We start from the raw sequence: 23791 nt of genomic DNA on the forward strand, positions 1-23791 counted from the left end.
ATGCGCTTCTCCGCCACCGTCATCATCGCCGCCCTCGCCGCCACCGTCGCCGGCCTGCCCGTGAGCAGCCCAGCCGACATCAGCCCGGCCTTCGCCTCGGCCCTCAAAGAAGGCGTCGTCGTCGAGGAAGCCAATGTCGTCGAGACCAGAGCCAACACCCCCGCGGACGTCAAGAAGCACGACGACAACCACGCCAAGAAGGCCGCGAACAACTGCGGCCAGGGCTGCGAGGACTCGCTCAAGTCATTCCACTCCCAGGCCTCCAAGGACTCGAAGGCGTCCAAGGCGTCCAAGGCCTCGCAGGCCTCCAAGGACTCCAAGGCGTCCAAGGCGTCTCAGGCCTCGAAGAACTCCCAGAACTCCAAGAACTCCAAGCCTCGCGATGTCGCGAACCTTGAGGAGGAGATGGAGGAGTAGAGGTGGCGGGCAGTTTGGTAGACGGAGCGAATTGACTTAGACGGAGACTGCGGCGAGATACATAAGAACGATCAGTATATATTATGATATGAGACAGTAAATAAAGGAGCGTTATGGAAGACGAAACAAAAAAGAAATACTCGTTGTACTCGTTGTGAAGCTCAGTATTGCAGTGTTGGTTTTCGCTCTAGCACGCTCTGCTGTAACTCTACCCACCTCATCCCATTGACCAATCTCAATGCCACTCTAATCTGCAGTCCGCGTATCCTTCTCCAATCGAAATCCTCTCTTAATCCCAAAAGAACCTCAATCTGACGTGAGCGAACCAAAGCTTCGGGACCTTTAGATATCAGAACGGTGCCGAAATAGTGTTGCTTAACCGACCTTACCAATTAAACAGCCGCCGATCGCCACAAAGCTTGTCCTCCATAGCCAGCCCTTCATCCATCGTTCCCTCACGCTGAGATTGTTGACCAATTGGGGAGGTAAGATACATCATGGACTTTTCGTAAGCTCAATTCGATAGTTACAAAATGGCAATGTATCGCTGAGAAGGCTACCGGTGTACGTGGCACACAGTGGGATAAATGGGTACAAAGGAAGCGAAGGAATGCAGTTCCCCTCCCCATGTCTAAGTATCTCTAAGGGGGATGGTGGCCGTGTCTTACATGCCCCTCATGCCCCTCTCCTGCGGCGCCAGAACTGGACGACATCTCGAGGCGCTAGAGGTAGACTCTCTATATAATGACCTAGTGAACTTCATATGTTCATATTATCTTGGCGTGAACTTGAACTTCAAGACAGATCAAACCCATCTTACAGTCGCACCAGCTTCAGCTAGCTACAGACATCACAAACCATGCCCGTCCTCAAACCAGCGTCAGAATGGGGCCACTGCATCCCCCCCGAGTCCAACTACGGCATCACGACCTACGCCCCGGGCTGGGACTCGGCCATCAAGTTCCGCGAGGGTGACCAGGCTCTTATGGCGCGCGTCGTACACATATACCCGCGCTTCGGTCCGTTCCGGACAGTCAGCGAGGTGAGTTCCATTTCCCAGCCGGTTCCCTCACTCCACGATGTCCGTCCATCTCCGGCACGAGCACCCTCGCCGAGAAACGTAAAACTCACACACACATCCTCACAGACCCTCATGGCCATCTGCGCCAAACTATTCACCGCCCAAGGCCTCGGCGCCCTCTACTTCACATCCCCGGAAGCCCTCGCCGCCGTCCGCGCCCACGCCACCCACCCGAACCGCAAAGACCACGTCCTGACCCCGGACCAACTCGCCTACCGCTGCGTCGACATCGCCGGCGTCCGCATCTACCTCGTCACCTACCCCCTCCCAAAAACCCCCGGCGTCATCGGTGCCTGGCAGAACCCGGGCGTCGGCGTCTCCATCCGCCTCGCCGAGCACCTCCAGGCCAACCTCGACGCCCTGACGGAGGTGGACTTCCCCGCGGGCTCATCGCAGCCGCCGCCGACGAGCTACCTCCCCGAGGGCGACGCCCACCCCAGGCTCAGGGAGCGCGTCGCCGGCCTGCTGCGCTGCGCCGCCGTGGACCCGGGGAAGGTGGCGGTGCGGAGCGGGGACGTGTTCCTGTACATGACGGGCATGGCGGCCATCTTCGGGGCCCACCGGGCGCTGTTGCGGTACCGGCCCGGCGCGGTGGTCATCCTGGGCATCGCGTTCCACAGCACCATCCACTACCTCCAGGACGCCTCTCCGCACGGCTACAAGCACTTTGGGCGCGTCGACGAGGACGGGTTGGACGTTTTCGAGGCGTGGCTGGACGAGAGGGCTGCCGCCGGCGAGGACGTGAGCTATGTTATTACCGAGTTCCCGAGTAACCCGCTACTGGCGAGCATCGATATCGTCCGTCTGAAGACGCTCGTGAGTATTCCTCAACTTCAAACGGTAGAGCTCCAGGAACTGACCTACCCTAGTCCGTGAAGCACAACTTCGTCTTCATCATCGACGACACCGTCGGCTCCTTCGCCAACATCGACGTCCTCGCCCACTCCGACATCCTCATATCGTCCCTCACCAAGTCCTTCTCGGGCTACGCGAACGTCATGGGCGGCAGCGTCGTCCTCAACCCGCTATCGCCGCACTACGGCGCCCTCTCCCCGCTCTGGACCTCGACCTTCCACAACGAGCTCTACACCGGCGACGCGGACGTCCTCCTCTCCAACTCGGAGGACTACCTCGCCCGGACGGCGATCCTCAACCGCAACGCCGCGGCCATGACGTCCCACCTCGAGTCCCTGACCAAAGACCCCTCCTCGCCCGTCACCAGGGTGCTCTACCCGCCGCTGCTCCCAGACTACCCCCTCTACAAGCGCTTCCTCCGCCGGTCTACCCCCGAGCTGGAGGAGCCCGGTGCGGGATGCCTGTTCAGCGTGGACTTCGAGTCGCTCGAAACGGCGCGGGCCTTCTACAACCGGCTGGCCTTCTACCCCGGCCCGCACCTCGGCGCGCACCGCACGCTCAGCTTCTGCTATAACACGCTCGCGTTCGGCAAGGACGCCGACGAGGCCGCGTACCACCGCACGCACGGCATCCTGGAGGAATCGGTGCGGATCTCGGCAGGGCTGGAGGATGTGCAGGACCTGCTGGATACGCTAGACGACGCTCTCGCCGTTGCGAACGCGGCGAAGGAGGAGTCCGCCAAGGGGCCGAGGACGGTTGAGGCCGCGGCGGGGACGGGTGTTGCTGCGTGAGAGTCAGACCTGGTTGCGCTGTCACCTCTTTTCTAACGTAGCGTAGTTAGCTTGAATATCCTTTCGGCCGAGATCGATTTGTCGCGGATGGAATGTTCCGAAATGTTCTAGCCATCTGAGAGACAGTGTCTCTGGTTGTGTTAGCGCCTGCCATTCCAAGGCCATGCACAGGGGGGAAGTGACAATGTGATGGCAATAAAGGAGTCCAAATTGAAACAGTCATGTGTACTTGGCATGACCGCGGCTTGTTGTTGAACTGCCTCGTGAGAATCTGGTTGGAATAATCCGTTTGGTTTCAGGGTAACTTTCAGAGTGTGAAGTGAGGTTTGACACAAAAATAAGGCCTTGATTGTGCCAACTGGCGGTCGCGCATCGTGTGCTGCATCCAACGCCAGTTGTATTGCTCGTGGTAGCACGATAGTGTTTGATAATTAAAGCAACGCTGCATGATAGATACGAAATATAAGCCATATCCATATTGTTACAACCCGAAGAGACCATCTAGCCCCGTACCTATACATGTTCTAGCCTCGATCTTCTTTCAAGGGTTACATTACTCCTTGGGGAAGAGTTCCGCCGAGATGTCCTTCCTCTGGTGGTTGGACCTGCTCGAGCTGCTTCCAATCACTGTCGGCGCGTCGCCGTCGAAGTCAGGGTCGTACTCCGCGTCGTCTGCGTTCTTTGCCTTCTTCAATTTCAAACTCGCACGATCATCCGCGTCGGCCTCTTCATCGCTCTCGTCCCTGTCATCGTACGGGCTTACTCCGCTGTGCCTGGAGCTCCACTCGGGGTCTTCGTCGGGCACGCGCTCGTGCTCGGTCTGGGGCTGCTTGATGAAGGAGTCGATGATGTAATACTGCAGCGCATTCATAATGAGCGGGAAGAACATCATGACGAAGAAGATCTGCAGTTGCTCGTTGCCCTCGGTCCATCGCAAGGCCCAGTCGCCGACACGCGAGATCCACGGCAACAGGAGGAAGATGATGAGAACACAGAGCTTCATGCCAAACAGGCCGCAGAAGTAGATGGTAGACTGCTTCAACCACCACCAGGCGTTTGGTGGTGTGCCATAGTGGCCGGACTTTATCGATTCGGCGGGCTTGCCCATCGGTGTGTAGGCCGCGAGACCGGTGAGGATTCGGAGGAGCACGATGAGGATGGGAATGCCGATCGTTGTCTAGGACACACGTTAGTCGTATGCAATAGTACGCAGGGAGCAGAGCACTCACATCGATTGCGAGATTGAGCAGGTAAAACGAGCAAGGATTCGGCGTGTAGTCCTCGTCGCGCGTGACCAACCTCCGCACGTTGGTCGTCGTCGCGGGATCCAGCGTGACGGAGAAGCGACCTGACGTCAACATGGACATGAAGACGTTGGCGATGTGCACCAGAACCGAGCCAAACACCTGCTTCGATACGTCAAAGAACCAGATCTTGACAGGACGCTGCGGTCGTTCCCTCCACCGCTTGTATACCAAGGACAAAAGCGCAAGGCCACCGAGGGCGGCCTGGACGATGAGGGCAAAGGAGCCGAGAAGGCTGCACTCGCCGTTGCCGCCAGATTCGCCTCCTTCCTTCATGGTAGCGGTCGCAGTCGCGGCGGCGGCGGATGAGACAACAGTGGCGACGATACCAGCGAGGGTATCTGCTGCTGCCGGGTTCGTGATGGGAATCATGGTGGATGTTGCTGCAGCAGCTACGGCGGCGGCGAGTGTTGTTGATGTTGGCAGCGCATCTTCGGCGCCAGTCGCTATTGCGTAGGGCGGTGGGGGGGCCATTGGAGTGGCCGATCCGGGGAATAAGTACGACTAAGGGAGGGCGAGACGCGGTCTGTCTTTGTGACGTCTTTGACGAGGGAGGGGCGAGATGCGGCGTCGGAATGTGGATGACGTTTTGGGGAATCGGGGTGGTGGGCGGTCTCTCTTTTGGGGTCGGGTGAGAGGTTTGGCTGACTAGCTGCGAGACACAAGCATGCAGGTCGAAAGACGGACACCGCTCGAGGTAATGGTAGAAGACCGAAGACGAAGACGGACGGACGGGGGAGGAAGAGAAGAAAAAGAAAGGAACAAGAAACGCGCTTGCAGGCCGTTGCAAACACACACTTTCAGGAGGGGCGGTTGTTCAAAGAAGAAAAAGGGAGAAACAAGCGTGGTAGAAAAGGGTTTAGAATAAGGTGAAGAATAAGCGGTTAGGCAGAAGAGATGAGGAAAAGAAACAAGGCACTTTTTAGGTACGGACGCCAAAAAGGTGATGATCCACGAGATGGATCAAGTGGAAGGCTGTCACGAGGCGGAGTAGTAAAAGTGACATGCAAGCACGGACTTTTAGGTGAGGGAGGTGCAAGTTACAAATACACGAACTGCGGCGGTGGCAGGACTTGGAACTGGCTTTTTCTTTCGAGGGGGCCCAAGGTCAGTGCAGCCAGCAGGTAAGAAGACAGGCAGCTAAAATAACGGAAGTCTATTCGCGAGTTGGAGCATGGGAGGCCGAGCTTCCCTGGGGATTGTCCGCGATTGCCAATGTCGGGTCGCGATTGCGGTGGTCTGGCACCCCGAGTCGACAGGTCATCGAGCCATCAGCAACATCAGCGAACATCAGCGTAAAACACACAAGGGCATTTGGGTGGGATTGGGATTGGGGGAGAAAAGGACCTTGGGACCCTCCGCCCCCCCGTTTGACTTTGTTGATGGACTCCCAGTTGGCTCCCAGTTGGCTCCAGGTTCTGACACAAGCTTACTTCTGATTGGGCTTAGCGTCCCCGCATTGGACGGACCTGGCTTGCCGCGAAGATTCGGCTCCAAGCGAGAGCGATACGATAGATGATAGGGGGGGCATTTCTAGGTAGGTATGGCGCTAGGAAAAGGCTCCCAAGAGAGGTCGGGGGACTTTATTTCGCTGTGGAGCAGCACCGATGTATTTCACGATGCACCGGAAGAAAAGAAGCGCGGAACAAACGAGGAAATAGGGGACCCGCGGACACCTTTTTCTAACGGGGATCCAAGACCGCCGAGCCACCGAAACCACTTTCCGGGCAGGAGAAGGCAACAAAACACCACCATCGCACCACGGAGGCGCAGCGGCCAATGTCCGTCCAATCTCGTCCGCACGCGAAGGTTTGAACCCGTTGATCTGACAGTCCCGCACTAAACAGATTTACGACGGGCACAGATCTTTCCCTGTGATCTTTACCTTAATACCCCCTAGCTGCTCTGCTACTCGTCGCGATGCGAACTTCATACATGACCCATCTAACCCCGTCACAGCATCGCATCCACCGCCGGCGCGTAGGTAAGTCGATGTTCGGCGGCTTGGGAATTACTTAATAGTCGTACTCTGTAATTACATCCTTAGGTAACGGCAGACTAAGTGAAACACATGACAAGAAATCGACCCGCCGAGAGACACACTACTGCTCGGCACCTTTGAGTCGAACAATCAATCCAGATACCCGACCCGAATTCTTTAACCTCAGTTCCCCCGTCTCACCTCTACTGTCCGCACCGCACGACTCGTCGGCTATCAATAGCAACGTCCCTCCCAACCCAGCAACATCTTCCTCTATTGTCTCAGTGCCCAGCCCGTCGGCCGTCTCGTGTCTCTTAGCGCCGCTGACGAGAGCCTCCCTCAGGGTCCAGTCCCGAAGCCCTGGTTGTCCCGGTGTCTGGGTTTGTCAACTCAGCCGTCTGCGTGGAAGCTGCATGGAACGTTGACTTGGGCTCCCGCATTGCGATCGTGTGTTACATTACATCTCACAATCTGCCGACTAAACCCGTCGTGGCTCTCATTGTCCATTGCGGTGGAATGGGCGGGCATGTCCTAGGGGAAGGTCTAGCCAGAGCGGAATGTTGTTCAATGTTCCAGCCTATTCGTCCATTTCCAAGAGAGGAATGAGAAGAACGAGGTAAATCGCCGTCTAAATGACATATGATGCAAATAAAAAACGCAACAAGCTCGCTTTTCCCATATCGAAGGACCTCGCGGTTCATGAGCTACTGCGTGTACGTCGTCCATATCCTGTGGCAACCCAAAATCGTTCAAGAAACCTTACGCCTAAGCAATCACCAGCTTGTCCAAAGCAACCCTGGCCATCTCTATGATTTTCAAGCAATTCCGGTCCTCCTTGCTGTCGCTCTTGTTTTCCGGCACCATCAGACTGTACTGCGTATGGAGCATTGGGTGTGGGTGGCCCGCCGCCACCATTGCGTCCAGTGCATCGTGTCGGTTGTTTGATCTGTCCTCCATCTCTTTAATGGCGTCCCTGAGACCAAAGTGGTGGTACGGCGCCCTCTTTCCCGTCGAATCCTTCCGTTCGAAATCGTATCCGTAGACGTCAATCTTCAGAAGAGCTCTGACCGACTGCCTCCAGATGTCGGGGTCCATCTCGCGGTTATCATATCTTTCGACAGCACCGCATTCATCGTCCCCTCTGCTCATTTCGCCCCAGAGACCACCGTACTCGGCGAATCGGAATGTGATTTTTCGCTTTTCTTGTTTGGCCCGTGTGGCCTCGTCGTCGATTAATTCGAGGATTTTGGCGTACGCATTAGCTGTTGCTGGGAGGATCGTGCCCAGCATCATCATGTTCTGAAATGACTGCATGGGAGGAGGCTTCGAAATATCGGTATTTGCACACAACGGGCAATTGATAACGTCGTGGGCTGTTCGGGAGGCTTGCCTAGCCATGGTCATGGCGATCTTGACGTCGTTCGGAAGTCGTGACAGGGCGTCGAGGGAGAGGAATATCTGGGAAAGACATGAACACGAGATGTTGGCGTACGCCTTAATGATAGTGCCCTCGTTTTCGGGTTCAGAATTCGTGTCATTCGTCTTGGGAGATGATGATTCTGGCGTGCTGTTGTTGATGGTATTGGAAGAATCTGACAATGCGGTGGGTGAGACAGAGAGATTGTCGGGCACTTGCGCCGACAGCAATTCTGTTAAACTTTTACTGATATCTTGAGGCAAGTCCTCGTCAGCAGAGTCACTTTCGTCGAAGTTGATGCCACCTAACAGGTCAACACCCCCAACCCCAAACTGGAAGTCTCCAGTAGGGTACCGTGGCTCGGTGTAAGCCATGGTGTTGAGGCTCGACAGCTCAGGCGGCAGCGTCGAACCCGGCAGCCCGTTCAGGGGAGAGAGCAGGTCAAGGTAGTCCATGTTGAAGTCCTGGTTGAAGAAGGCAGAGAAATCGGTGTCTAAGGTCGGTTGTGTGATGAGTGGCACTTGCGGCAGCTGCTCCTGGCTTTGCGGTTTCGTCGAGGGTTGCCCTGCGGCTTCTTCGACATGTCTACGCTTCCTCGGCCGACCCATCTGCTTCTGAGGCGAGTAGACACATCTCAGACCCTCTCTCATGCACCGCGAACAGCCTTCTGGCTCTTTGGTGCAAGCAAGCTTTCGTGATCCTGGTTGGGCTTGTGAGTTACCGAGCATGGGTTGAAAGCAGGATGCGTCTACTTACGGCACTCATCACACGCGCGATGCTTGACGACACCGTTCGCCGACTTGGACTGGCTACTACTCTGGGGCATGACTGAGAGTGACAAGGATTTAAGGGGATGATAGAGGCTTTGTCGTGATGTGCCTGACTATTTGCGATGGACGAACTATTCCGATTACTCAGAACTTTCCACACTGTCGGGGTGCGGCGTCCGGGAGGGTTATATGTTGATGGAGGGGAATGTGTGTAAGGTGACGACAGCGTTCGGTCTGTGACTCTAGAACGTGGCAGCAACAACGGCGATGGGCCACACGATGATGCCCTGGCTAGTTCGTGGCTTGCCCCTTCAGCTGGTTCTCGGGGTGTTTCTCTACGGCCACGGTCTCCACGAGGTGGAATTGCGAATGGCGACGCCGAAGGGTGTGATGCAGAAGCAATGTAGTGAGCCTGAAGGGACAGGCCGGGGAGAATGCAAGACAAACACGAGCGGGTGTGAGCAGAAAGGGAAAGCTTGTCTGCGGCGGAGGTAGTCGAGTCCAAAGATAGGTAAATGTGGTTGACATGGACTGGACAAGTTTAGGCATGTCTAAGGTTGGTGGCAGCCACGCAGCGCAGCTTACCTTAGCACAGAAGGAGTGGCCGCCTAAGACTAAGACCAACTCAGTGGTACGTCTACCTACGGCAAGGCACCTGGGCCAAGTACACCACAGCAAGCCCCCTTTTGCGTCCTCACCAGCAAAAAGAGTCGTCACTCACTGGCCGAAGAGGGGAAAGGATTCGAGGCGGCGTAAGCATCACCCCGACCTTGCATATTCTGGAGCCCAAATATGATGTATCTTTGCTAGGTGTTTGAGATGGCTCGGTATTGAAATCACTGTGTGGAAGGAGCTTTTCTATCCTGGGTACTCAATGTGCAAGGAACTCACTCACACGACGAATACTCACTCACTCATTCACACCACGCACTCATTCAACATGGGCACTAATCAGGCTTTTTTGTCAGGTCTCAGTCTCTGCTCAACCTGATGAAGCCACAGAAATTGACACCCTCATAAGATAGGGAAAGCTACGAGATCGAGAAGGACGAAGTGTCTTGGCATCATTTGAGGCGGTTTTCGCGGCGGCGTGATTGGCCAAGTTCATCTAATTTACACGCGTTTGAGTCATCGACAGACCAAGATAGCATCACTTACATACTGCATGTGGCCGACATGGATCACCTTTGGACAACGTTGAATGCGTGTCGGGGCGTCCTAGGGGTGTCTGGCATGAGTGAGTTGACAATTGGGATAGAAAGCCATCTCAACCCATCTCGCACCACTTGGGCCCCTTCAGGCATGGTGACATGCTGTATCTTCCGTAAGGCGCCGCCGTCAGGAACCTTACGGGATCGTGGGAGATTCCCATTCATCTCTAAGAGGCGTTTCCTACGTCCACTCTTGCCAAGAATATCCATCTGTCTTGGTGGCTTTGCTAGCTACTGTACGGATAGAATAGTCTCATGCTACGTTGTAGTGTTTTCAGTGTACCTCAGTAAATTGCTTCGGGTTAGCGATGGGACGGCTGAAAGACGCCCTGTAAAGCCCAACACAGGCCATCCCAGCTGCATAAGCTGCCCGCCGGTGCGTGAGGAAATATCCGGAGAATGCACTCGGTGATGCTGGGCATTCAGGTGACTCGACCAGCGACAGCCACCGTGGCGCTGCATCATTCTCACGGCGTCCAGCACTTCTTCGAGAACTGCGATGCTGGGCTGGCTACCAGGTTAAACCGTTCCAAAGTCCAGCCACTGAGAAACCATGCGATTGCAGTGCCCCACTTTTGATTTCGGTCAACCCCGCCAGGCGGTGTGGAACGCGCTCGCACTCGGACGGCAGAAACCTCCACTGGGAAAAAAAAAATTTGGGCAGGCGCAAACCGCCATGCACCTGCATCGCGAAGCTCCAAAAATAGCCCACTCCAAGGCAACCTTTTTCGCTTTCAAACCAACTCAATGGCACGACAAGCGTTAGGAAAGCGGAAGACACCGCAGGCTACGGCCCCTGTCGAGGACGAGCTGACAAATGCAACGTTGGATGGTATCTTGTCTCAGAGCGAGGATGATTCCGACTACGAGGAGTCTTCCGGTGACGAGGTCGAGCTGGACGGCGAGTTGTCGGAAGACGAGGACAATGATGACGAGGAGGACATCCTGAGCGACGATATTCCCTCCGACGCCGAGGACGACCTGTCCGCGAAACTCAAATCATCAAAGCTGAACAAGGACGCCGCCGGAGAGGACGACGACGAGCCCAACTACAGGGTCGTCAAGGACGCCAATGGCAACGACCGCTACGAGTACGATGAGATTGACCCCGTCTACGACTCCGATGACTCCGACGCGCAGGAGCAGACCAATACCATTGGCAACATCCCTCTGTCCTTCTACGACTCCTACCCGCACATCGGCTACGACATCAATGGCAAGAAGATCATGCGCCCGGCTACTGGTGAAGCGCTAGACGCTCTGCTCGAGACCATTGAGATCCCCAAGGGATGGACTGGCTTGACGGACCCCGCGACTGGCAAGCCCCTCAACCTGAGCCAGGATGAGCTTGAACTTCTGCGCCGCGTCCAGATGAACGAGGTTCCCGAGGAGGGCTACGATCCGTACCCCGTAAGTAGCAATTGCGCCTAGACGGTTATCCCCACGACTAACAAGGTAAAGGAAATGGTCCACTGGTTTACCGCCCACGAGGAGAAGATGCCGCTTAGCGCCGCACCCGAACCGAAACGCCGCTTCATCCCTTCCAAGCACGAAGCCAAGAGAGTCGCCAAGCTGGTCAGGGCTATCAAGGAGGGACGCATCCTGCCATACAAGCCTGAGGAAGAGAGGGAGAAGGAGGAGGCCGAGAAGGAAGAGAACTACTACGACATCTGGGCGAACGAGGAGGAGCGCCCACCACACATCATGAACATCCCGGCACCAAAGCTCCCGCCGCCCGGCTACGACCTCAGTTACAACCCCCCTCCTGAGTACCTCCCGACCGAGGCCGAGAGGGAAGAGTGGGAGAAGGCCGATCCCGAGGACAGAGAAAAGGAATACCTCCCCGCCAAGTTTGATTCGCTGCGCAAGGTTCCTGCCTACGGCGAATTCGTCAAGGAGCGCTTCGAGCGCTGTCTCGACCTCTACCTCGCCCCCCGCGTGCGCAAGAACAGGCTCAACATCGATCCTGCATCCCTCCTTCCCAAGCTCCCCCGTCCCGAGGAACTCAGACCTTTCCCCACGTCCAGTCAAACTGTCTTCCGGGGTCATGAAGGCCGTGTGCGGTCGGCCGCCATCAGCCCTGACGGAGAATGGCTCGCAAGCGGTGGTGACGACGGTACCATCCGCCTGTGGCACCTCCGTACCGGCCGCCAGGAGTGGTCCGCCAAGATCAGCCTCGACGAGGCCGTCAACGTCGTCCGTTGGCGCCCGACCAAGGAGACCTTCATCCTCGCCGCCGCCGCCGGAGAGGACATCTTCTTTGCCGTGCCCCCTCGCGGCGCCGACGGCGTCGACAAGGCCAGCCGCGACATCCTCGACGCTGGGTTTGGTTACGCCGCCCAGAACCCCCAGCCCACCGTCGCCGTCACCAAGGAGCAGCCCGGCAAGTGGGCTCGCCCCGGCTCCAAGCTCGAGGCCCTCGGTGTCCTGCTCAAGGCCACCGTCAGATCGACGGTCAAGGTCATCAACTGGCACCGACGTGGCGACTTCCTGAGCACCGTCTCCCCCACAGGCCAACGCAGCGCCGTTGCCATCCACACCCTCTCGAAGCATCTGACTCAGATCCCCTTCAGGAAGCTCCCCGGCCTCGCCCAAACCGCCCAGTTCCACCCCTCGCGCCCCCTCTTCTTCGTCGCCACGCAGCGCATGATCCGCTGCTACGACCTCCAGCGACAGGAGCTCATCAAGGTCATCCAGCCCGGCGCCCGCTGGATCTCCTCCTTCGACGTCCACTCCGGCGGCGACAACATCATCGTCGGCTCCTACGACCGCCGCCTCCTCTGGCACGACCTCGACCTCTCCAACCGCCCCTACAAGACCATGCGCTTCCACGCCGAGGCCATCCGCGCCGTCAAGTTCCACCGCGGCCTGCCCCTCTTCGCCGACGCCTCCGACGACGGCACCCTCCAGGTCTTCCACGGCAAGGTCGTCAGCGACCTCATGGAGAACCCCACCATCGTCCCCGTCAAGATGCTCAAGGGCCACAAGGTCGTCAACAAGCTCGGCGTCCTCGACGTCGACTGGCACCCCTCGGAGCCCTGGTGCGTCAGCGCCGGCGCCGACGGCACCTGTATCCTCTGGACCTAGGGTTGCCCAGTGTATGGAGGATACTTGTATGTTTTTACATAAAAAAAAGACAGCGAGGCGTTTGGAAGAACCAAAAAAAGAAAACAAGAAATCCCACATGGAAGATTCACCCGTTGCTTTTTATTTGCTTTTGCATCATATTAAATATGCCTTGGATTATCCAAAAACTCGTATTATAATGGACGTCGATTTCGCACATACAATGATTTTCATAAACAGTCGTACGTCTCCGGCTCTCCCGGGCCAATCCATCCTCCTCGAGTGACAAGAAAAGGCCGGTACGTTCGTGTTCGTGCCATTGGTTCGTACCCGGATTCATTGGCTACAAGACACTGCCACGTTCCAGAGTCACCTCAGATCGTGAACTCCCTGGTCCAATCACATTGTTCTTTTACCCACTTTCTCACATCTGCCCGACGATGGTAACACCCCCCTCCCTCTCATTTGAGACGTGTGTCTCTCCATGGGCGTGTGCGTGTACCTAAGGTAAGGTAGCTTACGCGAATAGCGGCGTCGCGGACATGATGTCGCCGAGGGGGGTTGTAAGCGACGGGTGCCTAAACGTGGGACCGGGGGATCAGTCATGCCTTCTTCATTACTAAACCTCTCCTCTTCCCCCTCCGCTGCTTGAACTTGACGACGCAGGTTTACTGATGGTGTTACGAAACCTTTGGCGTACCTCTTCGTCACTCTCTCGGCGTTTATGAAGAGTAACAACTACAACATGGCGTCCTTGCGTTGGCTGGTAGGCCGACATATTCAGACAGAATCGGCACCTATGCATTTCACTCGATACGAATCCGAAAATATTGGGGGATATTTGAGGATGGCCTTGTCTTGACTACCTACTTCACAGCATCCTCGGCAGCAGCGAACCTCGACATCCTTCACGTCAACCCCCAGACCCCCTCCCTAAACCTCTCAAAAACACCCAGATCGATCCCGGCAGCCATGGCCTCATACCCGGCCGGGTTGAGATGCAGGTGATCCCCCGTATCAAACTCCACCCTCAACCTCTCCGGCGCCGCGGGGTCCCTGACCATCTCGTCGAAATCGAACACGGCGTCGAACCGCCCGCCCTCCCGAATCCACGCGTTCACCCGCTGCCGCGTCCTCTCCCTCTCCGGGTCCGAGTACGCCTGCCCCTCGCCCGTCAGCGGCGTGATCGTGGCCCCGAACACGGCGATCCCGAAGCGGTGCAGCCGCGTGACGATCTGGTCGTACGCGGCCACGAGCCTGTCGCCGACGGCCTTCTGCGTCGCGGCGTCCGTCGCGGCGGTGCCGATGTCGTTGACGCCGATGAAGACGACCGCGTAGCGGACCCCCGTGTGGGCGATGACGTCGCGGTCGACGCGGCCGAGGGCGTTGGGGCCCAGGCCGTCCGCGAGGACCCTGTTCCCCCCCGCGGCCTGGTTCACGATGGCGACGTCCTGCGTGGAGGACGTGTTCTGGAGGCGTGCGAGGAGGCGGTCGGGCCAGCGGTTGTTCGCGTTCGTGGTCGAGCCGCGGCCGTCGCTGATGGAGTCGCCCACGATGGCGACGGCGGAGGAGCCCTTGGGGACGTAGGACTCGATGGCGCTGATGAGGTACCAGTGGTCGGTGGTGGTGGCGTCGGCCAGGTCCTGGTCGGCGACGTGGTTGCCGTTGACGAGGAACGAGGTGGTCCGGCTGCCGGGGTGGCCCGTGATGCTGTTTGTGGACTGGCCGTTGGCGAGGTATATGGTGACGGAGACGACGGACTGGGCGTCGGCTGCGAGGTCGATGGGGTCGGAGAAGAGGACGGCGCCGTTGGGGACGGTGAAGGCGCCGCCGCCGGAGAAGGTGACGACCTGGAGGGAGTCTGGGTCGATTGCGCTTGTGCCGGCGGTGTTGTTTGCGGTGCGGGCGATTGTGACGGCCGTGATGGGGAGGTCGGAGGCGCCGAAGGCGTTGCTGATCTGTAGGCGGAGGGTCGAGGACGGGAGGGAGAGTTTGACTGTCTGGCGGAGGGATGCGTCGTTGAAGACGCGGCCTGTTTCGTTCTGGGCTGGGGTCAGTTGAGGTTCCGTTCGAGGACGAGGTTGGACTTACGAAGGGCGCGGGAGGGAGGTTAGCTGGCTCGGTGAGTTGAGGCATCGTGCCCCAGACGGTCACCCATTCCCTCTCGTCTCTGGTGGGACAGCGCGGGCGTGCTTGTGCCAAGGGTGAGGCCAGAAGAAGGGCCGCGAGGGCCGTCTTGAGGGAGAACATTGTCACGATGTGAAGTCACTCGGGTCCTGGGAGATCATCACACCAGCCTCAGCTGCGGGAGATGAGCAAGATATATGAACGTAAGTCACGGCTAATCTCATTGCGTCCGATGCCCCTCAATATGTCATGCTTTTCAATTGGCATCATTGCTACCCTCGCCATGTGGGTGCGCGCGATGTTCCGGCAATACGGAATTTATGGGTGAGGATGATTGGGGTTGAACCTAGTCGAAGTTCAGGCTAAATTCAAACTCCGTGGAGATTTGGAGAAAAAAGATGAGTTCATCCCATGCGATACGACGCCGTCCCTGGGTTCGTCCCGCTTTAGGGAATAGTTTCCCCGCATGACGGCGATTCATTGGAGTGTTGATGGCGGAAGATCTGGAGTTGGAGACACCGAAGAGTGGTCCGAGATTAATTAGACTCGGTGACGGGAGAAAATGTAACGGTAGCGAAAGGTGGGATAATGATCGAGGATTGACATTTCGACGTTACGCTAATATGCTCACCAAAGTGAGCACATAGGAGAGCACTAGTACGAAGATTCCAAAAAAGGGAAGGAAAAAAAAGACTCTGTTTGATTTCTCCAAAGTACACACATCCTTCGCATCGCAAACGTGACAAAAAGAAACCCGAGATGATGACAATTCGGGTTACAGGGAAACGAAAAGGAGGAACGCCAACGAACAAGGCCAGGCGTGGTAGTTGACCATGCTGCCTTACAAGTCGAGTTCGCGAAAATCGGCCGGCAGAGAAGTCTCAGCAGCCCAGTCGCCAGCGCCCGTGACGAAAGACTCGGACTCGTGGTTCACCATGCCGTAGTTGTCATCATGGGTTGCAGTCGAGTGACTGACGCGAGAGGGACAGCGGACCTTGATGCTCGCTTTGGAAGAGATATCCTTGACGTCGAAATCACCGGGACACCGGCGACCATGCATCCACTCGTAGATGGTGCGTGCCCCAGATGGCTGGCTTTCCAGATTGTGGATAGTTATGTTGCTCGAAGTCAGCGTGAATGCGCTTCCGGGCAACATCGGCGGTGGGGCGATGCTGGTCGGCTTCCGGTTCATAACGGTGCCGTTAGATCCCGCGCCTTCGGACGGAGGCGGCGAGACGGTGTCGGAGTGGCTGATGAAGACAATATCATCATCATTGCCCACCAGGCTGTCGTGGGCCCCATCTGATGTATTTGGAGCAACACGGCGCTGTGCGATGGAGGGCGAGGATTCGTTCGATATGTTCCACTGAGGACTTCGATGCTCCTGGTAACGGCTGTCGTGCTGGAATTCTCCAGCATGGAAGGGGATGTGGGTATGCTTATGGCCTTCCAGACGTTCCATTGTGAAGTTGTGGGCGTTGGGATCGTTGCGGAGGGGAGGTAGGTATTATCGAATCGCGTGTCTGGCCAGACGTTGAGTGATGCTGGCTGAAGGTCGGTGATGCTGATGGCACAGCTGTGTTAGCCCTCCGCTTGAGCGATGGCAATGGAGAGCCCGGCGGGTGAGACTCACCACAGAACTTTGAGGACGGCTCGGACTGTGCAGGGCGTGTTCTCGGAAGATCAAGTGGAAGGAATGGTGACAAGCTGGTGACTTGCGAGATCACCGACTGTTGGGGGTTGGCTTTCTTTTCAGAGAAGCGCGGGTTGTTGTTGCCGTTCCAGGTCAACTTCTACAATGTCTCTTTCAGATGATATGATGGAGGGGTGAGATATATGAGGAATGATTTTGTATACTGAGGAAGGGAAGCAAAAGCGGAAGGGAAGGGGAGCGGAGGGGAACAGCCGATATATACGGCCGCGGTGGTTTGGTGTGGGTGAGGTGGACTGGCGATGGATGTCGGAACTTGGGGTCACTGAACGTTTTAATGTTTTCACTACCGTCTTATTCCCCTCGTACCTTACCTACCTTACCTCGCAGTGTCTACATCACTTCATCTTCGACTGGCCTAAGCAAGTTAGGTGCAGCAGTGGCAGTACGTAGGCGCATGCATTGCGTCCCGTCTGACGCAGGCGTGGTAGGTAAGGTAGAGGAAAGAGAGGGTCTGGAGGAAGGAGCAAAGACAGTGGAGAGCCAAGACAGGTGGAGGGGGCAGTCTGGGCAGGTGGAGGGGGGGAGGGGCGGGGCGTGGATGCGCAAGGAAGGTACTCAGATTCGTAAAGACACCTCGTTACCTGTCTCTGAGTGTCTCTTTACTCCTTCTGATTTACCTCCATGTCAGGTATCTGCCTTCTTTCCTCAAGCAAGATATGCGAGTGAAATGCTCTACTTGCAGAGGTACGTAGGTATGCACTTTATTCTCTCCTGCCCCAAGTCAACAACCAATGTCTCGTACCAATGTAAGGTACCTTGCATTAGCAGTCCATCCGTTAGGACAGTCAACCGGCCGGCCATCTTGTTCAACAGGAATCCACTCGAGAAGCCCGCGCCTACAAGAGAGACCTACCTGATGTCTGCTTTTCAGACCAACTTGCGAGAGACAAATCCAGAATCGTCCGATGGCTTTCTTGGCACTCTCGGGAAAGGCACATCGGTCGGTGCACCTGGTCTTGCTCTTGCTCGTCCACAGTTTTTGGCCTCAGGTCCAGCATCCTTCCTCCGCCCTCCTACCCTCCCTTCCTCTCACTAATGCTCTTTCCGTCCTTTTCGCCAGCCTCACTTTTCCTCTCGTCACGGCGGTCTTCTCTGGGCAGCACGTCAAGCTCCGCGCATTTGCGCTTGGACGTTCGCTTTTAGGCCATGTGCGTCAACTTTTCTGCGTTTCTCTTCGTGGCACAAGACCACAATCCATGTCGATCGAGTTGACAGGTTACAGTCTCTGTCAGTGAGACATTCCGACGCCGAGACTACTGTCAAAAGAACGACCCGAGTCCCGGCCGTAAGAACCCCTGTTTGTTTCTTCAATGTCAAGAATTCTGACGTACTGTATCGCGACAGCGTGGCTCTGTTGTATGGAGTTCGAGATGCTCACAAATGGGGGTTGAGTTACACCACAAGACGCGCTAAAAAGTACTGGGCCACACTGATCTCCGCACGATGCTATGCGGGTTGATATGTCACCCGCGTCAATCTGGACCCTCAAACAGAATTCTTGGGGCCGGGCAGCATCTTCAATTCGGGCAGCAACCCGTGATATCTCAATTCTATCGCACTTGATATACGTCTATCTCCAAGACTCGGTCTGGTTCTCCTCGCGACACGATCAACCCAAGATGACCCCAAGGGCAGGCCAACGCTGCCCGTGAACCGCCCACGCCCAGATCAGCAACAAAAACCTCGGCTCAGGGATTCGCGAATGACGTCCCTGCCCTTGAGCTTCGCAAGTTTGTGTAACACACCGTCTGTACGAAGTACTTTGGGATCCGGCAACACTGCCAGCCACACGAAAGTACACACCCTCACTCAACACCATCTTCGAGATCGTTCAGTTCATTTTGCGATAGACGTCGGCTTCAGTCTTGTCTCCAGAGAAAAAAACCCAATAAATTGCCCAAATTCAACCGCTCAAATTCAACGACCGGCAAGATTGGCGAGCACGACACCGATATCAACGGCTACACTCGGCGCATCCTTCACCGAAGACATGGCTGTTGTTATCAAAGATAACGAACGGCGCGTGAACGTCTGGACTCGCCTCGCAACGATTCCGCATTCGTCGCTTATCACCTTGAAACACGCCGCCGACTTTTAGCAAGTTGCCAGAGCTGCTGTCACGTTCTGTCATCTTCATCCATTTTGGTGACTCACTTCCGGCCGGAACACTTTCCAATGCCACCAAATGTCTTGACCTCGCCCAGTCCCTAAAGCCGGGCTTGAAAGCCTCTCGACATCGGCCGTTCATCAAATCAGCAGCATCTTGGGCCAGCCAGCAATACCTAGTTGCACTTCAGACGATCTCGTTCGACGGTCAGTGTCAACAACTCTGAAGGTTCGGACTTTTGTCGTGCATCAAAGCCAAATCACGTTCGGAGATCGATCATCTGAACAGGAACGAGCCAGGGTCAGAATCTGGGATGCAGACAAGTGGAATCCCAGTCTCGAACACACGTCACCACGGTCACGGGAACTTCAATGTCGAATCCCAATATCTTTTGCGACAGATGCCCAACACCAACCATTGGCTATCCCTTGCCACAAGCTGTGATAGGATGCCGTATGGTTCTCCCGGTCTTCCTCCGTTGAACGGTCACCCGGCTGGCACGCTGTGCAGATGCACTGCCGGCGACGCCGAACGCAGCGCCAGGGATATGCGACAAGCTAGCTATGCGTGCTGACAGCTCTGAGATCATCGAACATAACAACACATAACACTGCAAAACTATTGAAGACGCATCGAATAACACAGCCACGGGTTCAATGGCTCATCAATGATAGGAAAGATCTTCGACGCAGCTCTCCCGTCACCTGATACAAGAAACACCCGGCCTGCGCCGAAAAACCGGCGGAATGGCTCCCGGGGATCCATAATTCTCGGGCGAAGTGGAAGTCCTGGGAGGAGCATCTGTAACTCCCGCCGTCCAGTGACAACGCAGTTTTGAGGTGTGTAGTATCGCTTGCCCTCGCCGGTCTCAGATGTCGTCAACAAGGAAAGCAGGGTGTCCAGCCAGGAACCTCGAGCATTCGTCGAAAGAGTACGAGCCCGATGGGAATCCAACGCCGCACCCCTGAAATTGATCGAGACACATGATCTGTGTTCCGGGCCGGGAGCGTTCCCCGGGGACGCGCAGAGAACCAAACACACACACACACACACACACACACACACACACAAAAAACAACGCATCTCAAAATCGCGAATTGTCCGTAAACCAAAATAGCTGGGCAAAGCGCCGCGGTCACTCAAGATGGGCGTACTCTCGTGACAGTCGGATCCGCCCTGAGGGAAATACTTCCCCTCCAAGTACCACTCACAGTCCTATCTCACGAGCGATTTTGGAGCCGATCTTCCAAGAAGCCAAGACCTGCGAATATTCATCATAGCAAAGATGCATTTTTGAGCGTCCTCCGGGCTGCAATTCCGCCTTCCTAGTGGTCACTTCTAGAGAATACCCCGACACACGCGAGGCACACTGCCACCATGCTCGTCAGTCCCGTGGCCCCCTTCGAGAAATGTTCTAGCGCCGCGGATCCTCCCCATTCCCCCAGCCCCCAAGCCCCCCGAACCCTGGTCCTAGACCTTGACCTGCATCAAGCTTGAGCTTGCTTCCCCTTCCACTGGATCTGCGCCGCGCATCTGTTATCATTGTGTGTGCCGCTCGTGGAGGTGTGAGGGTGTGCACCTCGTCGACGCAGGACTCCCGCGGAAAGTTGAGATGCCATCCGGACGGTCGACGAGGCTTACGCCCGTTCAGGGGCGACGACAAGGAGGTTATGAGGGATAAACGACATGCAGGAGCTCGTGCGGGGGTTTGTGTGCGCGCGCGGCAAGGCGTTCTTCGAGAACAATTCCATCATCCATGTTCACTGGCCGGTGTCCAAGTTTGGGTTCAGGTAAGGATTCTTGTTTATTCAAGGTCATCCGACTCGTCAACTGGACGCGTCTATCTGTGCGCACGATGAATGCCCCCCGGCTGATGCAGCACGCCGCTTACATGCATCCTCTGGAAGCCCAGCCAAGCTGGACCTCCTGCATACCTCGATACCATCAGTCCTGACCGAGTGTCCAAAACAGGTAACCTTCGAGAGCGTCTATGACCTTCGTCTTTGGCGGTCGGTCTGCCCATGTTCTCCGGGACTCCACGCCTCCAACACGGCGCCATTCCTCGTTATTCCATGTACGCTGAATCTGTCCCGCCCGGGTCTGGTTGGTCATGTCAGTGGATGAGCCACGCCAAGCTGCAGCACTTGGTTGCGATGCGCCTCGAACATCGTGGTCATGATCGTGTACAAGACGACATGCGAGACCTGGCGGCGTGGCTTTGTGTTTGTTTTCCGATCATTGGCTGCGTTTTGCAGCCTGCTTCTCTCTCGACGTCCATCAATATGCCGCACCCATGCTGCTAGCTCTCCGGTCTTTGTCCAGGGTCGCCGCCGCCGCCGTTGACCCCTTCCTCCTGAGCCCACCCGCCTTGAACCTTCGGACTGTTTGATACGACCTGTCCAGCTCGTTTTCGACGGCGCAGCGAATGCGCAACGCGGCGACCGCAGGCCAGACGCTCCGCTCGCCCCTTGAGATCCAATAGTCCAGCGTTTCTCTCGTGGGCGTCTCGAGCAGGCGCACAAAGTCACCGGCGGTCACTTCTGGTACTAGGGTCATGGATGCTCCTGGCACCCGCTCGTCGACGAGGAACCGACGGATGCCAGCAGGCAGAAGATGCAAAGTGTCGAGCTGGCGTAGGCGATGCCTGAGCTCCAGCCCAACCATGCGAACCAAGAAGGCCGTGATCGAAGTCGTGCTGTTACGCGTCTCCATGAGCGAAGGCCCGTGCATGTCGCTCTGCAAGAAAGGGATGAGGTATGGCCGGGCCTGGCTGACTATAAAGTGATTTACGTTGAAGAGCTCGGCGATTCGAAGAAGCGGCGACTCTCGGTCAGAATACGATACGTGAGTCCAATGGCGGAAGTCGATCGTGTTTGCTGGTGCCCATGGCACGATGTTTCCGTGTGCATCTTTGCAGAGCACAGTTGTTTCTCGATGGCCGTATAGGCTGGGTGAGGAGGCATTCGATGCCACTGCCGCAGTCCATATCAGCTGTACAGTGTTAGTTCGGTTCCATGCCAAAGATCGTTATCTTTACTCACAACATTCGGCGCCGTTAGGTAGTTGAGGAGTGTCGGGACGCCACCCTGTCCTGCTGTTGCTACTGTGATATTCAGCACCCTCTTGCTGCGGTTGTACGCTTCTTCGAATGTCAGATCGCCGACGTTGGCCCGTACACACTCCTCTAGTACCTTGACGTCGAGGAAATAGCCCTCGCGAGAGAACCTCTTGATCCGCCTCCAAAGGGTGCTCCACCTCGTAGTGTAGGATTGCTCCTTTTGAGGGCCTTTTTCAGACTTGCCCTTGCCGGAAAAAGCGGACAAGTCGATGCCTTCTCCTTTGAGCACATTTGGTAGTTCTTCCTCGGTGTGAATCGCAACAAGAGCCGCAATCAGAGCGCCCGTAGCAGTCCCAGTGATGATGCGCGGTAGCAGCCCTCGGAGAAACAGCGCTTTCACGACGCCGAGATGGCACACACCGAATATGGCACCGCCCTGTAAGACAAGAGTGCTCCTCCCAAAAGCTTGTCTGGTATCATGGATAAAGTCCAACTTCATCTGGTTCGTCAATCCGATGGGAGCGCCATTGCCTTCGGAGGTCGGCGTAGTCGGCAGATGGGTAATGTCCTCGACCGCCTCGGCGATTTGAGTAATATATTCTTCAATCAGATATTTTGTGCCGGCGAATGACCGGTTATACAGCGTGGGCGAGGTGATGTTGCCCAAGTTCCGGATCAGGCCGGAGCGCAGGAGGTTGACCAGCGCGTGAAGGTTGCCATCCTCCCTCGCTGTGATTAGGGAATTGAGACGCTCGTTGATCAGACGGTAATCGTAGTATTTCGATGTCGGGTTATTCCTCCTGTAGCGGCGCGCGCAGGCGTTAGCATGTGGCTCTGAGACACGAACACCGAATCGAAAAGTGCCTTACCACAAGTCCAATCCCAGCAGGTTGTCGAGGTGTAGGGCGGATTCTTCCCAATCTTCGAAGGCTTCGGCATGGCGGAGGAGCTCCAACCACAATTCGACGGGGGTCTTGCGTGTGTACCAATCGCGGAGTTTCTGCATGTGCGCAACGACGCAGCGAATGTCAGCCGCGGCTTCGTCCCAGGTTACCGGGGGGTTCGGTCGGTCGGCCGGCCGGTCTGCAGCTGCAGGAGCAGCAGCAACATCCGGCCCAAATGAAGTGCGAGGTTCGGCGATTCCCAACATACCTTATTCCAGAACTGCGACACGTCTACGGCTACTTGCCAGAGCGCGACGACTACCCCCATGGTTGCGCGACGGCGACGACTCGGATGGTGCAGACCATGGAGGATCCCAAGCTGGCGGGGGAAAGCAATGCTAATGAGGATACTGAGGACTGATATGCGGTGGTCATGGCATTATGGCATAATGGACGGTTGGAGCGTCGTGAGCGTCGTGTGTCTCTGGCTAGGCGGGTGTCCGCATTCCAATGCCGAGGACAGGTTGGGGGTTGGACGGGAAAGACAGGTGGGTGGTATCGATGGAAATAGGAACAGATAGAGGGAGAGACGATGGGTGGGAGGATGTCTCGCGTTCTCGGAGACTGAAGAAGCAAAGTATGAGTGATCAAGATTAAGAGGAAATCAAGGAGCGTGGAGGACGGGCGTACAACAGACGCTAGGCAAGGCAGACGACGAGCTTCCTCCGATCCACGGTGGTAAAGAAGCCTGTGTGTTCTTTTCGTGTTACCTTACTGATCCACGCGCGACCAGGAGAGTCAGTCACCTCCGGGTTGGCAAGTCAGACCAGCCCGAGAACCTTCCAGGTCGTTACACTTATGACCAGCAGCTGCTCTATGCTCCGTGGTGTGTGGTTTTGGCTGCCGTCGGCTCAAGTAAAAATAAGAGCAGCCAAGGCCATCAATGGACAAGAAGCAGCAGCAGCAGCAGCAGCAGCAAGTACACGTTAGCTCCGGGTTTGCCGTGGC

The 23791-nt window shown here is 56.4% G+C and overlaps 8 protein-coding genes across 8 annotated transcripts; 3 read left to right on the forward strand and 5 right to left on the reverse strand.

Annotated features, from left to right (window-relative positions):
* Window positions 1-417, forward strand: CkaCkLH20_03539 (uncharacterized protein; the record flags this gene model as incomplete). Its single annotated transcript, XM_038886258.1, has 1 exon — window positions 1-417. The coding sequence occupies one exon, from the start codon at window positions 1-3 to the stop codon at window positions 415-417; it is 417 nt and encodes a 138-aa protein (XP_038748767.1).
* Window positions 418-1276: 859 nt separating this feature from the next.
* CkaCkLH20_03540 (cystathionine gamma-synthase) lies at window positions 1277-3144 on the forward strand (the record flags this gene model as incomplete). The annotated part of the gene is made up of 3 exons (XM_038886259.1): window positions 1277-1459; window positions 1565-2314; window positions 2368-3144. 3 exons carry the CDS (start codon window positions 1277-1279, stop codon window positions 3142-3144), a joined length of 1710 nt encoding a protein of 569 aa, XP_038748768.1.
* Window positions 3145-3697: 553 nt separating this feature from the next.
* CkaCkLH20_03541 (uncharacterized protein) lies at window positions 3698-4922 on the reverse strand (the record flags this gene model as incomplete). The annotated part of the gene is made up of 2 exons (XM_038886260.1): window positions 3698-4321; window positions 4374-4922. The coding sequence occupies 2 exons, from the start codon at window positions 4920-4922 to the stop codon at window positions 3698-3700; spliced, it is 1173 nt and encodes a 390-aa protein (XP_038748769.1).
* Window positions 4923-7194: 2272 nt separating this feature from the next.
* Window positions 7195-8574, reverse strand: CkaCkLH20_03542 (uncharacterized protein; the record flags this gene model as incomplete). The annotated part of the gene is made up of 1 exon (XM_038886261.1): window positions 7195-8574. One exon carries the CDS (start codon window positions 8572-8574, stop codon window positions 7195-7197), a length of 1380 nt encoding a protein of 459 aa, XP_038748770.1.
* Window positions 8575-10574: 2000 nt separating this feature from the next.
* On the forward strand, window positions 10575-12914 carry CkaCkLH20_03543 (uncharacterized protein; the record flags this gene model as incomplete). The annotated part of the gene is made up of 2 exons (XM_038886262.1): window positions 10575-11237; window positions 11289-12914. The coding sequence occupies 2 exons, from the start codon at window positions 10575-10577 to the stop codon at window positions 12912-12914; spliced, it is 2289 nt and encodes a 762-aa protein (XP_038748771.1).
* An 887-nt stretch (window positions 12915-13801) lies between these two features.
* Window positions 13802-15143, reverse strand: CkaCkLH20_03544 (GDSL-like Lipase/Acylhydrolase; the record flags this gene model as incomplete). The annotated part of the gene is made up of 2 exons (XM_038886263.1): window positions 13802-14935; window positions 14985-15143. The coding sequence occupies 2 exons, from the start codon at window positions 15141-15143 to the stop codon at window positions 13802-13804; spliced, it is 1293 nt and encodes a 430-aa protein (XP_038748772.1).
* A 718-nt stretch (window positions 15144-15861) lies between these two features.
* On the reverse strand, window positions 15862-16482 carry CkaCkLH20_03545 (uncharacterized protein; the record flags this gene model as incomplete). The annotated part of the gene is made up of 1 exon (XM_038886264.1): window positions 15862-16482. The coding sequence occupies one exon, from the start codon at window positions 16480-16482 to the stop codon at window positions 15862-15864; it is 621 nt and encodes a 206-aa protein (XP_038748773.1).
* A 4636-nt stretch (window positions 16483-21118) lies between these two features.
* Window positions 21119-23049, reverse strand: CkaCkLH20_03546 (patatin-like serine; the record flags this gene model as incomplete). Its single annotated transcript, XM_038886265.1, has 3 exons — window positions 21119-21832; window positions 21883-22699; window positions 22769-23049. The coding sequence occupies 3 exons, from the start codon at window positions 23047-23049 to the stop codon at window positions 21119-21121; spliced, it is 1812 nt and encodes a 603-aa protein (XP_038748774.1).
* Window positions 23050-23791: the final 742 nt, after the last annotated feature.

Source organism: Colletotrichum karsti (assembly GCF_011947395.1).
Source record: "Colletotrichum karsti strain CkLH20 chromosome Unknown Scaffold8, whole genome shotgun sequence".
NCBI classification, from domain to species: Eukaryota; Fungi; Ascomycota; class Sordariomycetes; order Glomerellales; family Glomerellaceae; genus Colletotrichum; species Colletotrichum karsti.